Genomic DNA, 16,120 nt, shown 5'->3' with positions numbered 1-16,120 from the left:
CCGAAGCTCCTCCTCCCCCCCCCGCCCGTCCCCCTTCCCCTGTGGACACTGAAGATGTCAGATCTCCGGGAAACAGCAGTTAGGAAAAGGATGCGTTTGGTAGTCTATACTAGCAAATGCTTGGATCTTCGCCCCTGCATAAAATAACACTGAACTGAGTCACCGGCATGCCGGAAGGAAGCTGTGCTTCTCTTTCTCTCCCCAAGGATCTAGTTTATAATAACTGCATAGTTTTTCCTTTGCATATGACGTGCCAATTCTTCTAATCCCTCTTTTGCCCCAGATAATTTTAAAGCCTTATCCCATCCATGTGCCACGCGAGGATGAATTTAAAAAATGCAGTTAACAAGATGACAGTGTTATCTAGGTATTTGGCATCAGTATTAGCAGGAGTCTGTCATTTGACAATTATTTCCCTAGCACAGCAGACGGTAAAGAAAATGTTTTCATCCATCCGCAAATGACTAACATTTTATTGATGCTTCAAAACCACGGTGGAATACTACGGCACTTTCTATTTCCGAGCAGGTTTTGAGAATTAAGCTTGAATACTAATAATGTCAGTAACTCCTGCGGCAAGCCTCTTGGCTAATTGCTGAGTCTCAAAGTGTTAGTAGAGCAGGGATGTGTCGTTGGTTAGGGTCTCTTCCCTCAGTCCGTTGGGTGGTCACACCGGTGACGACAAGAACCCTTCTCTTCCCCCATATATCCTCTTGCAAGGCGATAAAAATCACTGAGTACCGGCACCACCAAGCAAAACGACTCCCTGCCTGCCTCGTAAAAAGCTCAGTCTGGGGAGGAAGCCGGATGCTGACCCCTGCAGAGATGATTGCTTTAGCGCGCTTTGCCAAAGGACCCTGCTAGCATTATGGAAAACTAGTTAGGATGTGCAAGCTTTGGCTTTATTTATTTTGTCCAAGGGGAGCAAAAAGGGAGGCGAGGATGAAGCGAAGATTATCCTCATCAAGCCCTGCTAAAGGCGGAGAGTGGAGGAAGAAAGTAATTGAGAGAGGTAGCTTCTGTTTAATTGCCTGGTTCTCTCCTTCACTTCCCCGCTTGGCTTCCTAAACTCTTCACTGAACAAGATTGACTGGTGAAACTGTTACAGGCTTCTCTCATTGATTTGTAAATGGCCCAGCATAGCCAACGGATCTTAAGTCTAGAAATGAGTTCAAGAGGGTTAAAAAAAAAATACTGGGGGATAGGAGATGGCTCCATGCCCAGCACCCCGTTCTGCCCTTGGCTAGGAGGGCAGCGTGCCACCGTCCTGGGATCCCTTAAGGGCTTGTGGCACCGGGAGCCAAGGTTGCTGCCCCGCGCGTCCAAAAAGGAAGCTTGTCCAATCCGGTTTGGGGGTGGATAATATATGTTCCTGTGACTCCTTAAACCTGGTAACTCTGCACTGCCTTGATTCGGATGCTTCTGATCACTCCGCCCGATAGGCTCAAAGGGGTTAAACTGCCTCTTACATAACAGGGCTGCCTAGCTCTACACAATTAAAACACTTGATTGCAGTCTCCGACTCCGCATCCCAGCACCACCCGCCCCGTCCCTCCCAGCGCGCCTGCGTGCCGCGCGCACACAAACCCCGCGCGCACGCCCCGCGCGCGTACTACACACTCCATCTCTCACACGCACGCTCCATATTGATCACACACGTTCACACACACACACACACACACACACACACACACACACACACAACTTAGTGTTGAAACGCACCGAGAAGAGGACAAGGCGTCCTCCAATCCATACTGACTGACCCCCCCACCTACAGACAAGTCAGCCGCTGTACCCCCAACGCAGTGTACCCCTTCGTGCCCGATCCAGAACAGGGAACCCCGACACCTTCTCTACCTAGTCCAAAAAGTGGGGGGTGCGAGGGAAGAACTAGTGTGCTCCGGGTAACATGGTGACCACTGGGATTCAAAATTCCAAACGAGGCAAAACAACAACAAAAATAAAATGAAAAATACATACATAAATAAACTCACAGTCGCCGGCGTCATGATGGCGCCGACCACAACTTGGAGGACTTTTAAGTTAAGGTGCCTCGGGAGGTAAAACGCACCAGAGAGGGCAACGGAAAGCGCCCCTGGACGTCTGCTCACCCCAGCCCTGACAGAGGACTTGGCTAGCAGAGCATCCTTCCCCGGGCTCTTACGACAGTGCAGGAAACCGGGTGCCTCTCTCCTGCTCCTCACTTGGCAAAAATTGTCATCTATCTCTTCCTTCCCCCCCCCATTTTTCTTTCCTCCCCTCTCTCTCTTTTCAATCTTTTATTTTTATTTATTTATTTATTTTTAATTTCATCCCCCCCCCCCGGCCTATCCCGCCCTGCTGCATCCTCCATCCCCGGGCGGGGTTGCTAAGGAAACCGCCGCTTGGCAACGCGCGCGAGCTCGGGGGCCGGCGGCCGCCGCTGCTCCCCGCACAGCTTCAGCTTCTGCCGCCGCCGCCGCCGCCGCCGCCGCCGCCGGGATCGCAGCCCCGCGCTCGCTCGCCGCCCCGCGCTCGCTCGCCGCCCCGCGCTCGCCCGCCGCCCCGCGCCTCCTCCCTCACTCGCCAGCGCGCTCGCCTCCTCGCTAGATGGTGTGCGAGCAGCCCGAGAATTAGCCACACTCCGGACGCGGCCAAAAGCAATCCAGAGGAGGTGTAGTGTGGTGCTAGGGGGTGGGAGGGGAGGGAGGGAGGGACCGCGAAGAAGAGGAGGAGGAGAAGGAGGAGGAGGAAGAGGAGGAGGAGAGGGAGAGAAAAAAAAAAGAACAACAAGAGAGAAACAACACCCAACAACTAAGGAGAGGGGATACGAAAGAAAGAAAAGAAACCCACCCACCCACTCCTAAAAAAAAAAAAAAAACCACCCCTGTGGCGCGCCGCCTGGTTCCCGGGAAGACTTGCCAGCGCCAGGGGGTGGGGGCGCGAGCGGAAAGCTGCCGGAGAGTGAGCGGCCCTAGCAGGGATGGACATGATGCTCTTGGTGCAGGGTGCTTGTTGCTCGAACCAGTGGCTGGCGGCGGTGCTTCTCAGCCTGTGCTGCCTGCTCCCCTCCTGCCTCCCGGCTGGACAGAGCGTAGACTTCCCCTGGGCGGCCGTGGACAACATGATGGTCAGAAAAGGGGACACGGCGGTGCTTAGGTAGGAAGAACGGCGTGCATTTTCGTGTACTTGTCCTGTCTGTCTGTCTGTCTGTCTCTTGGTCTCTGTCAGTCCGTCTTTTCTACCCCCCCCCCTTTTTTAAAGCCAGCAGGAATGCCTGTGGTGTTATAAAAAAAAAAAAAAAATCGTGACTCCAGAAATCCAGGTGCTGATTTTTTCCCCCCTTGAACCCCGACCTCTTTTAGGCTGGGGCAGGTAAACGGGCTGAGCTGGTCAGGGGAAAGCACTTTTCCTGGGCAGCAAAGTAGCCCTAGGATGAGAGCCGTGTCAGGCTGGCGGGGCAGGTGCCACTTTGAAACTCAATTCACAAGGTCTCTGGTCTCTGTGTTATGGTCGGCGGGGGGGGGGGGGGGGTACTCTGGCCGACTCGGACAAGTTTATCAGGTTTGTTTCTGTTTTACTCCAGCGACTCCCCCCCCCCCTTTTTTTTCTTCAAACTGCGGGCTCTCCATTTGTTTTCTCTCTCACATGGACACTTAAGCTGTGTCTCGCTTTTCAGTTTGCTGGCTTTCCTTACCTCGTTTGCTTCTTTCTCTCTCTTTTTTCCCCCTCCCTCTGTTGCTTTTTTCCTCCCTCTTTTATTTCCTTCACCTTCTTTTTCCTCTCCCTTGCCCCCCTTTTTCAAAGTCATTCTTTTTATTTTCTTCTCTTCTTTTTGTTTTCTTTGGTAAAAAAAAAAAAATCCCTACCACTGAAATTTCGAACGCACTTGTTTAACTCCCTCTCCTCCTCCTTTGTCCCCCACCTACCCCGTCTTCACTCAGTGCCTGGTCTTCCCTTTCCTTGCTCTTTCCCATCTGTGTCACACCCACAGGCACGTTCCCGCTGCTTTCCCCCTCCAGTGCCATTTCTCACCCTCATAAATCTTATTTTCATAAACTCCACTGCCGCTCACACTCTGTGAGGCTTCACAGACTGACACTCTGTGCTCCAACGTGCTCCAACGACCACTTTCCCATCCAGATCCTCTCAGTTTAAAAAGGCATACACTCCTCTGCTCCATACACTGTCACTCTCCTCCCTCCCTCCTTTCCTTTCTCCTTCCTCCCCTCCCTCTTTCTCTCCCTCCCTCTTTCCCTCTTTCTCCTACCTCTCCTTTCTGCTCTCACACATGTCTCTAACCTTCCTCTTTCTTTCTTCTCATCATTTTTCTCCCACCTCTTCCTGCTCCCTTCCTTTCCCTGTTTACCCTAAGCTTGAACATTAAAGTGTTTTTTTTTTGTCATTAATGAATATCCTAGCCTAGTTTTACCCCTAAGCAACACTGCAAAGTGAGCTTGTGGAACCATTTCCTTCCATGTGAAAATTCAAATTGATGAACAGCAGTGCTTGGAACTAAGAAAGGCTAAATGCCTGATTCCTTCATTGCTCATGCCCCACCCACTCTGACACCCACACACACCTGACACACACCTCAAATCTTTCTGAAAGATCTTCTTTCTCTCCACTGGGTGGTAGTTCACTTACAAGTGTGGTTTACACAAAATCATTGTGCACGTTTCAGGTGAAAAAAGCTGGGATATATTTCTACTTGAATCGTGGAACATTTTATACTTAATGATGTGGGTGTGGCATATGCCTTGTATCTTTCCAAGCATGCTTAAGTCAAAATTTACACCAAATGTTGTTATAATTTCTATTATATACTAAATATGTTTTTAATGAAATGTTATCTTTGTTATGAATAAAACTGTATATACTATAGTAAAATAAGTTTCAGCATTGTTTGTAGTGACGAATACTTTGTCAAATACGTGATATAAATTAAGCACACAATTGCTCATTATATTAACTTTCAGAAGTTTGTATAACAGTGGTAACAAGATACTGCTTTTAGAGTCTGCAAACATATATCATGGAAGTTGCTATAAACATATATGTATGTATGTATATATATATACATATATATATATATATATATATATATGTATATATATATATATGTAGTGAGCAGTGCTATTCCTGACCTAAAAAGCTTTGGTTGATTGTCTTTTGATGTCATTTGTTAGCACTTTGTTTACTAATGAACAATCTGATAAATAATATGCTTAATTAAAATAGCAGAACCATATATTGCCTCTATGAGACCTGTGCTAAGTTCAGGCATTGCTTCTAACACTGAAGCTTGCTTAACTCATGGTGATAATATCTTAGAGTTGTTGGTTTGGTGCAGTTCTTGTTTACTTTCTGGGCACTGTATCTCCCTCATTATTTGCCATATGCTAGATTTTGTACTGTCTTATTTTAAGGAACTTGTGACATTTCAATGATCCTAAAGAGAACAGAATCCCCTCCTCTCAATGGTATTTCTAACAAATTAGATTTTAATTTCTTAACAAACATGAAATTTTTATCTGTATTGCTTTTTACAAAGCAATGCATTTGTACTGGTTTTGTAATTCTATACAAAGTACCTAATTGGTGAACTTTTACTATTGCCTAGTTTAAAGGAAATAATTCAGCATATTTTTTATAAGAAAACCCTTTCCATTAAAAATGTTAAATACTATCAATTATTTCCCTTTACTTCTGGTATTTGTTTTGTTTTGTTCACAGACTAATATAGATAAAGCTTAAGGACTAATAGATTGTGACCGCTCATCTGATATATATTTTCAAGAGTAAAACCAGAGTTATTTGTTTTCTAACATGTATACTTGAAATCATATTTGGTATTGTTTTATAATTTATCAGATAATAAAACTATACTTTCATACCTACACTCCTTTCTATCAGTTATAGAATCTAATGGTTCAGAGAACATTGAATAACATATCATTCATCAAGTTTTATACAATATCCTCTGTTTTTGTTGTAACAGATTTCCTAAAGTGTCTACTAAAAAAGAAACAAAGGCCTAACAATTATCAAATAACTTTAAATGCTAAAGACTACAAGTACGAATATTTCAGTCAATAAACTATTGCTTATAGATACATTAATGAAACAGTTTAAAGGTCCACCCATACTCTCCTATCTACTAAGTTTTGGGATGTCTGTTTTTAAGAAGTCATACATACACATTTAATAAAACCAAAAAAAAAACTTTCCCTGTGTAGAGCTATAGCACGAAAAGTCTCCATTCTGATTTCTAGTACATTTACTGTCACTTTGCAAAAATCTCCTGTTTTACCTCATATAGAGGATTTATAGTAAAATCCATTTAATAATTTCAGTGGTTTTATCACTTTCACTCTGCCTTTTAAGGTTAATGCATGTTATTCAATCTTTCACTGCTGAAGGATTCCCACAAAACATTTGGATATTCTTTATAAACTGTCTACTAATACATCTGTTCATCAAAGTAATATTTAATGCCACTATTACCTGAACTGAGGGATCAAGTAAATACATAAACATGTTAAATACATTGTAGACTTCCAGAAGTGTGATGGGTTCCCTAGCCTGTTTAAATACCAATTTTGAGTTTAACTTCAGTCAAAACATGAATAGTAAATTATTCCATCAGAAATTCTCAATCTGTGTATGGAAACATTAACTTACCCTTCCGTCTTCAAGCTGTAATTTGTAATTCATTAAAGGTCTGAGTTACTATGTCCTGAGGTGACATAACAGAGAGCCAGAGGATGCTAGAACAACATCGGTCTCTTAAGGAGCCAGGTCTTGTAGAGCAAGCATTGCTCTGGAACTAACTACTACAGAACCTTGATATCAATGGCTATAGGTTCCAAGGAGATCACCATTGAATAAATCAAACAAATACTCGGGATGCTTATATTTCAGCAAGTAAAATTACATATCACTACATACAGCAGGTATGAGTAGTCATGACCTGAAACCCAATGGGGTAGGCTATATTACCATTCCAAAACAAAAAGCAAAAAAAAAAAACTGCTTACCAGAAACCAGCTCTTATTTTATGATTTTTATCTCAAGTGCTGTAGAAGCCTAGTTTATTTTTCCCATAACAATGTCTGACTTCCACTCAAGACAAGCTGTCTTTAAACAAATTGAAATTGTTCACTTTTATTACTTAATATAAAGCATGTTTGAATTAAGCCCTTTTTTTGGTCTTGGGAGGGTTATCAATACTTTATCTTAGTCTTGGGGTATCATTTGTATTTTGGTAGATATGTTTTCACAAAATTAAAGATGGGCAAACGCAGAAGATCATACAACACAACTAAAGTTAATAAGGGACTGAATGAAATCTTTCCTATGTCAACTGAGTTGCATAATATGCATATCATTTACAGTTTTGTTTTTGAAAATTCCTTTGAAAGTTAAATGTGTTATTTTTGGCTCAGATTGGTCAAAATCCATTGTAGTAAATCCACAAGTAAGGTGGGCTTATTACTATATACCTAAACTACAACGGCATATTTAGAATAACTAGTTACTTTAATATCAATCAGCTGGTTGTTTGTTCAACTATTTACAAATTCTGCAGTGGAAACAGGAAACAGGCTGAATATTCTTTTTTTTTTTCCTCCCTGGTCATGGAACGTGAACTCTGGGTGTGGGAACTGTCCCTGAGCTCTTCAGCTCAAGACAAGCACTCTACCACTTGAGCCACAGCACCACTTCTGGTTTTCTGGTGGTTTATTGAAGATAAAAGTCTCACCAACTTTCCTGCCTTGGCAGGCTTTGAACTGTGATCCTCAGAGCTCAGATTCCTGAGTAGCTAGGATGACAGGCATGAGCCACCAGTGCCTGGCCAAGTTGAATACTATTTGGAAACAACAATATGGGCATTCTTGTTCATAATCTACACGTCTGAACATTTCTTTTTCCTTTCCTTTTTTTTTTTTTGTATGTATGTGTTAGTCCTGAGGCTTGAACTCGGGGCATGGGCACTGTCCTCCATTTCTGGTAATTTTGGTGATTAATTGGAGACAATAGTCTCAAGGACTTTTCTGCTGAGTTTAGAACAACCATACCCATATCTCAGCATCCTGAGTAGTTAGTATTACAGGCCTGATTCACTGCCACCCAGCTGCACATTTCATTTTAGTGACTCATTTTTTTAGACTGTCTGTCATTCAACCCTGTGTATACATTTTGTATATTTTTTGCCACCTTCTTGATATGAATTCAAAATACCCAATTATCTGCTTTTCATGCTTTAATCAATGAAAGAAAAACATTTTTTCTTAAATGTGTAACCTTCTTATACTTTATAAAAATTGCATATACAAATATCACATCATTGTACTACATTTTAATATAAGTTGTTTGGTAGGTCCCTTTGCAAAAGGAGACTTGTGTATGCTATAGAGTTCATTTCCACTGAAGACATTGACATTGGAAATTGTAAATATTTTACAAGTAGATTTGTAAATGGATGTGACAAGTATTTATTCTTTTTCAGTCTCTCTGTCCAATACATTTTGTCTTTTTATTAGACTATTAATTAGCATTGGTGTGAAATGCATGCTATTAATTAAAATAAATTAAATGCTTTATGTATGAGGATCCAGAATCACCAATAGCCATAAAAATCAATTATGTTATACTTTGGGAATATCACTGAAAACTTTCACATGTCTGGCAACTTGCTCTTACATGGTGAGATCTTAAATATTCCAAACTGTTCAACTAGAATGGTACTTTTAATTTATAACATTAAAATGTTATTTAAGCACCTATATCTTTCTTAAACAGTGTCATTGGACAAATAAGTTCAAAATTTTTACTTTCCCTTATTTGAAATGAAGCTATAAAAGGTTGTTATAATAACTCAAATTGGAAAATGTATGTTCCAGAATATGGAATAAAATGCTACTATGCTACCCATAGTGTTTTTCAGAATTATTCTATTATTAGGACACAAAAGTAGGCGTGTTAACAAAAAACCACTTATTAGTTAAAGAACATAGTATTCTCAATTTTTTAAATAAATTTATTTTTTCCCAACATCTTTAATTCATAATAATTGAGAAGTCCATTTGGTTCTTTTAATCCTTCCATACAAGCAGATTTATCAACCTACTATTTTAAAATAAATTATTTTTTATTAAAATGTTTCATGGAATAAGTTAATTGTGTATAGTTGACTTTTAAAGAATTTAGAAAAATGAGCATATTATGGTCTGTATCAACCAGTTGTAAGTCTAAAGGACAAGACCTCTCTTTCATATTGCTGCTATTTTGTGCTGTGGGAATAGGAGATAGAGCTCTACCTTCAGGCTAGATTTCCCACCTTACATGTCAACTTCTTTAGATTGTGACTGGACAGTAGAAAGTGGTTTTGAAATAAGGGATAGAAGGTCTAGCGTGTTTATCCTTCTTCTCTCTTTCATTGTTCTAGTCTGTGCAGCACATTTATTTTTTTGTCCCAGTTTCCATGTAAGACCTAGATCCTAGGCTTCTGTTTATTGCTTTTTCTCATTACTCCTCAAACCCAGGACTAGTCCCTGCTTCCTGTTGCTACTAACCACTGAGTTATTTCAATCCCTCCAGCCCCTCAGCAATTCCATCTACTGTACAATGAATTTCCTGCATTAAATCATCTCTGTTTTAAATATCCAGAATGGTTTGATTGTTGTTTGAAGAGCCCTGATTGATACATAGTAATAGTTTCAATGATTTTAATCATCTTTGATTCAAAGACTACTTTGTCCATGTTACTCTAAATATTATTTGCCAGCACTGTATGTGGTAATTAGTTTAGAAGACGTGAATATAATAATGATGAGTATTACATAGAAGAACATTACACTGAGATTTATTTTCCATATGCAGTTAATGATGATAATAAATGTACAAATACTAAATTAACATACAATTGAGTAAACAAATAAAAATTAAATAGATGACTATATGGGCAAGATTGCATAATACCTTACCTTTTTTCCTTTCACTGAAGCAAGAGTGAACTAAGTCTAACACATGCTTTTGAATATATGATCAAACTACTGAGATGACTCCTACAGTGCTGCCTATTAGAATCAATAGGAATTAAAGGTCTTTCTTTTATGTAGCTCAAGACCTGAGGAGCAAATCAAAATTTCTAGTTTTCTTTTTAATGTAGGATATGACCATAACAATACTCACAGTTCAAGTATCTGACTGCTGTGAAATCACTCAGACAAATGAGTCTTTTGACTAGAAGTCTTGTTTCAAGGCTATAAATTAAGACAACAATTAATTATTAACTAAGGCATCACAAGACTTACATTAAATGTTACGGGAAGCTTTCAAAAGTAGATATTGTACCATTGTGTCTTTTTCCTCTTTACCTTAAGAATAACTCTTCCCATCATTTCTACAAAAGTGTTTCACAAAAGTATTAGTCATAGGGCTCCAGAATAAAAGAAGCAGTGCCCAGAAAATCTTGATTTTGGTACATTGCCTCATAATTTTATGGGTAATAATTTTCACTGAATATCAACATTGCCTCATAATTTTATGGGTAATAATTTTCACTGAATATCAACATTGGGGAAATGAACCTCTTGAACTTAGTCTCCACCATCTCATTTCTCTCAAAACTTTTCACTTCAGTGACACATTAAAGTATGTCCTTAACACTGTTGCATATACATATAAAGTGCATTGCTCTTTTTTTTGCAGCATCATATTGCCTATCTTTTTTGAGATTATGAAGGAAATATTAAATTGGTTCACATTCTATTTTGCCAGGTATTTCGTGTGTTTCAAGTTAACCAGTGAATAAACTTTTCATAATACCAAGGAATAAAGGCTAAAAGGTCTAGTCTTTGTCAGGTGCATATTTGTTACTCCACCATATTTATTATTGGATATGTAGTGGAATTGTTTATATGATTTTTTTGTCAGTCATGGGGCTTGAACTCTGGGCCTGAGCGCTGTCCCTCAGCTCTTCAACTCAAGGCTGGAGCTCTACCACTTGAGCTACAGCTCCACTTCCAGTTTTTTTGGTAGTTTATTGGAGATAAGTGTTTCACAGACTTTCCTGTCCAGGCTGGCTTTGAACTGCGATCCTCAGATCTCAGCTTCCTGAATAGGTAGTATTCCAGGCATGAGCCACCAGTGCCCAGCTATATGATCTTGAAGAAATTAAATAATAGGATTTTTAATGTTTTACCAGGAGATGTTTTCTCTTCATTGTGATATTTTGATCAGAAAGGAATTTTAGTGCTATGATTGTTGTTTCACTCTTCCTAGGACCTTTGTACATATCACATATAGATGAGGGCAACATAAACTGTTTTGTATTGATAACAATTGATTGCATAACTGATGGAATAAATGCATTTGTACTTTATTTCACATTTTATTGATCATTCTCAGTAATGAATTTGAATTTCATGTTGTTAGAAATTGTTTCCTTTACATACTCACTATACCAATAGTCTCTATCTTAATTCTTATGAATCTTGTAGCAGTTTAAGACATGTGTATTAGAAAAAATTCAGTATAACCAATGGCAACATTTTACTAGAGGATCTTGGAAAACAACTATGCTGGAATGGAAGTTTTTTAAAAAAAATCCATAGAATTATATAAGGCATTGGACATTGATAAAAATTCATTTGGTGTATATTTCTGCATGCACAACTCAATATTTGAGTTGTATTTCTTATTTCTTATCATAAAAAGTTGCGAATACAATGATCAAGTTTGATTATTTGACATGTAATTATCATATAAGGTGATCCAAAATTATAAATTATACAAGAGTGTATTTTCTTTTACAGTTAAAGATAGCAAAATATCTATTCTGATCTCCTGATCTATTTTACGTTTCTGTCTCAGCATATGTCCCCACTGTTTTCCCTGAACCTCAGTTAAATGAAGTCAATAAGATAACAGAAGTAGAGAGAATTGGCTATTGCTATTGAAGAATAACTCACAATTATGAAAATATTGTTACATACCCCAGACCAGAGGAGGATTTTGTATTTTTCAACCATATCCCAGAGATAGGCCAACAGTTCTTCATAAACTACAGGGTATTGATAGTAGCTGATAGAATTTAATATGTGCTTATGGTTTTGATTTATAATGTTGATGATGTTATCTATTAACATAGTGGTTGTTAAGCCATATCAATTTCTGAATGCCACTAGAGGACTGTTGATGCTCTTCAGCATCCAGCTGGCATGGGGATTGGACTCTTAATCACTTTTTCTACCAAAAAAAAATAAGGAGTAAAATAAAGAAGGAATTTGGCAGTGTTGCTTGCCCACATTCATTGTTGCTCTTTTGAATACAAGCCAGTATATTGTACTTTCTAAATAGTAATTTACTCAATTTAAGAAAAATGTTTATAACTCTTTTCAGTCCATAACTAAAAGGTTCTTTACTGAATTTCACTAAATAATTTGCATATAAGTCCAGTGCTCATGTTTACATTGCATGAAGTTTGTTATTGGTTTGTTTTTTCTTTATTTCTTAATGTCGTTAGCAGCAGTTACTTCCATAAATAATTTAGAGATTCTAGATGACTCAAAAGTCATGTGAAAGTGTCCTGTTTTCTTCAGAAACCCATTTCCTTTCATGATAAATTAAATTTGGATATACTAAAGGATTTTAGAGATACCGTAAATACAACAGATCAGTAAAATTACAATAAAATATTTGTATATTCTCTCCAACAATATCAATTTCAATTGTCTAGGATTACTAAAATAATAAATAGAGGGAATATAGTGTTTTACAATTTTATAGATAAAATTCTTCAAACAGGGATAGATATATTTGATGGACATAGAACTTATTCTAATTGATATTTTGAGTAACTGATCAATTTAATAGAAAATGACAAATTTAGCCAGACACTGGAAACCCCTGCCTGTAATTTAGCTACTTGGCAGCTAAGATAAAGAGTATCACAGTTTGAGGCCATTTTGAGCAAGTCATTGTCTCTACTTCCAAAGAGCCAGCGAAAAGCAAGACCACAGACATGGCTCAAGTGGCAAAGCACCAGCCCTGCATGCAAAATAAGGAAGCACAAGGCCCTGAGTTCAATCACTAGTATCACCAAAAAAAGAAAAAACAAAAGAAGAAAGAGAATGGCAGATCTGATGTTTAGCATAGTGTTTGTCCCATTATCAGTGTTAAAACCCTGAATGAAGAAAGAAGGAGTGAAAAAGTCAGGGCGGGAGGGAAATGTTAACTTCTTAAGTGACTTTTAATAAAGTTAATTAAAGCTTTAGGACTATTGGAATGATATGGCATTAAGCCAAGACTCAGAGCTTTATACAACTAATAAGAGTATATATATATATATATATATATATATATATATATATATATGTATATATTCATATATTTCATTAAAGAATGGGAATTTTCCTAAACCCATCTGGGTTCCATGAAAAAGAAATATATACACCATGGACTACAATTTTGAAATTATAGGAAGTGGCGCTGTAGCTCAAGTGGTAGAGTGCTTGCCTTGAGCTGAAGAGCTGAGGGACAGCGCCCAGGCCCAGAGTTCAAGCCCCACGACTGACAAAAACAAAAAATAAAAATAAATAAATAAATAAATAAATAAATAAATAAAAAGAAATCTTTAAAAAAATAAAAAAAATAAAAAAATAAAAATTTTGAAATTATATTTTTCACCCAAGTATGTGTCTTCCTTATAAGTTTCAAGACCATTTATGTTTAATTTTGAAGATGAGAGCTCTATATCTTGGCCTGGAATGCGATTGTGAGGAGTTTTGTATTTGTTTACTTTTACAAGCTCAGAAAAGAAAATTATATATAAATATTTGAATAATAGGAACTTCTCCAGCTGATGCTAGAGATCAGTTGTTTCCTTATACATTAATTTATTTTTGTTTTGTTTTTTAATTGTCAAAATGATGTACAGAGGGGTTAATAAGTACATTTCTTGTTAAACTTGTTACCCCTTCCCTCATTATTCTCCTACTTTCCCTACGTCCCAGACCCCCCAGTTTTACAGATCATTTCCAACATTAATTTTGATTGTCTGTAAGTTTATTGAAATTTTCAGTGCCCCACATTGTCTAGAAGTGAGCACCTTTTAGTTCTTGCTTCTCTACTTTGGGCTACATTACCTTTGACAAATACTTTTCCTCCCTAGCAGAATTATGTGGATTATATGATATTTCATATACTAATGGTATATAATGCATCAAAATTCTAAATTTATATCATCTAATAATTTTGGAATATTTTGCTTTTAATTCAGCCTGAAGGTAATTGACAGTTATTACCCATTGATCTTGGTATGATTTCCTTTTGCAATGAGTTGTGATTTTTTGAATAATATTCATTAAATGCACATTTTACATTTTAAAGATTATATTTAATAGATCTATTTGGAGTTGCTGATATTATTAAGCCCATTAAGAAGAGAAGTGATTAGAAGCCTAGAAGGAAAAATACACCAAAAGGAGTGTTAGTTATGGGAAATACAGAACCAGAGCATTCAAGTACAATAGAAGCACAAATTTTGTGTTTAACAGATTGATGGTGATGTAAATCATTTACCTCTAATGAGAAGGGCCTCTAACTGGATGGTTACAGGAAATGTTAAAAAAGAATAAGTGGACCCATTGCAACAATGAGACATACAAGTCGTTATGTCGAAAACAAACTTTACAACTTTGGTGGGGGGGTAGGAGGGTTGTTTGGGGGGAGGGGGGAGGAGTGGGGGGATGGAAAGGGATGGGAAGGGGAAACAAAGGAGGAGGCTCCAATGCTTGATAAGAAATGTACTCATTATCTTGCCCATGTAATTGTAACCCCTCTGTACAGTATTTTCACAATAAAAAATAATAATATTAATTTTAAAAAAAGAATAAGTGAAAAGAGACTGAAAGGAGTGAATAAGAGAGATTACTCATGGGTGGAGATGGGAGGGAGGGTCTGGGAGAGAGTGACAGAAAAAGGCCCTGCAAAAAAGGAAATGTATTCATTACCTTAGTCATCGAATTGTAATCTCTCTGTATAGCACCTTAATAATAACAATAAAGTAAATTAATATTAAAAATTAAAAAGTACAATGCAATAGTAATAAAGAAGTCAGAGGGTGAAGATTTATATTTGGGACAGATTTTAGAATGGAAGATGTGATCATTGGTGACAATGTTGGAAAAATGTCTGATTTTTTTTTTTTTTTTTGGTCCAGTCATGGCGCCTGAACTCTGAGCCTGGGCGCTGTCCCTCAGCTCTTCAGCTCAAGGCTAGCACTCTACCACTTGAGCCACAGCGCCACTTCCGGCTTTTTTTTTCTGCTTATGTGGTGCTGAGTAATCGAACCCAGGGCCTCATGCATGCAAGGCAAGCACTCTACCACTGAGCTACCTTCCTAGCCCATCTCTGTTTTTTTTTTAATTGCCAATCCTGATTTCTGTGTGGTAGAGTAAATAATTTCATCAAATATTATAGCTTAGATTTTTTTTTTACATAATATGATGAAGGCAGTACAGTTACAGGGGAAGCATTAGTGAGCAAGAACTTTTTCCGTATAGTGTTATGTTTTCTGTATAGTGCTGAGATAAGTACAGTATCAGAATTTATGTTAAGAATGCTTGCTTTCATTCTGCATATTTGCAAATAAATTCATATCCCTAGAGTCATACTGTAGAAATAATGCAATATATTGCCAATACTAGGACTAGACCTCAGGCCCTCACTTGAATTCTGAACTCATGGCTTGTGCTCTACTACTTGAACAATATCTCTAGGCTACCATGTTGCTGGTTAATTGCAAAGAGAGTCCCATGGAGTTTTCTATCCTGAGCCATTAACCCTTAACCTGTTTAAAGTTTCATATGCACAATTCTACCATCTTGAGAAGTATTGCAAGATTGTACACTGTCTGGATTCTTATTGACTGAGATCTGAGATAGCCTCTTAAGGAATAGATCCATGTTTTATGTACTACCCTCCCAGTAGTCACTTATAGCCTGAAATACCAGATAAAAAATTTCATTTTTAAAATTTTTCTCATATACTAAATTTTTAAGAACCAGTTGAGGAGTCTTGGAATGTATCCCTAGTGAGTAAGGAGAACTATTAGATAAGAATACACTAAAAA

At 38.2% G+C, this 16,120-nt stretch overlaps 1 protein-coding gene across 1 annotated transcript in view; it reads left to right on the top strand.

Annotated features, from left to right (window-relative positions):
- The first annotated feature begins 2,695 nt into the window (after window positions 1–2,695).
- Negr1 (neuronal growth regulator 1) overlaps window positions 2,696–16,120 on the top strand; it is an 876,873-nt gene continuing 863,448 nt past the window's right edge. The window contains exon 1 of the mRNA XM_070007283.1: window positions 2,696–3,138. Coding sequence (XP_069863384.1) covers window positions 2,963–3,138 — 176 coding nt within the window. The 5' untranslated portion in view covers window positions 2,696–2,962. The remainder of the gene's footprint in view (window positions 3,139–16,120) is intronic.

Source organism: Dipodomys merriami, unplaced genomic scaffold (assembly GCF_024711535.1).
Source record: "Dipodomys merriami isolate MVZ:Mamm:240054 unplaced genomic scaffold, mDipMer1.0.p SCAF_7, whole genome shotgun sequence".
NCBI classification, from domain to species: Eukaryota; Metazoa; Chordata; class Mammalia; order Rodentia; family Heteromyidae; genus Dipodomys; species Dipodomys merriami.
Note: the sequence above shows the minus strand (reverse complement) of the source record. Positions and strands in the feature narration are given on the sequence as shown.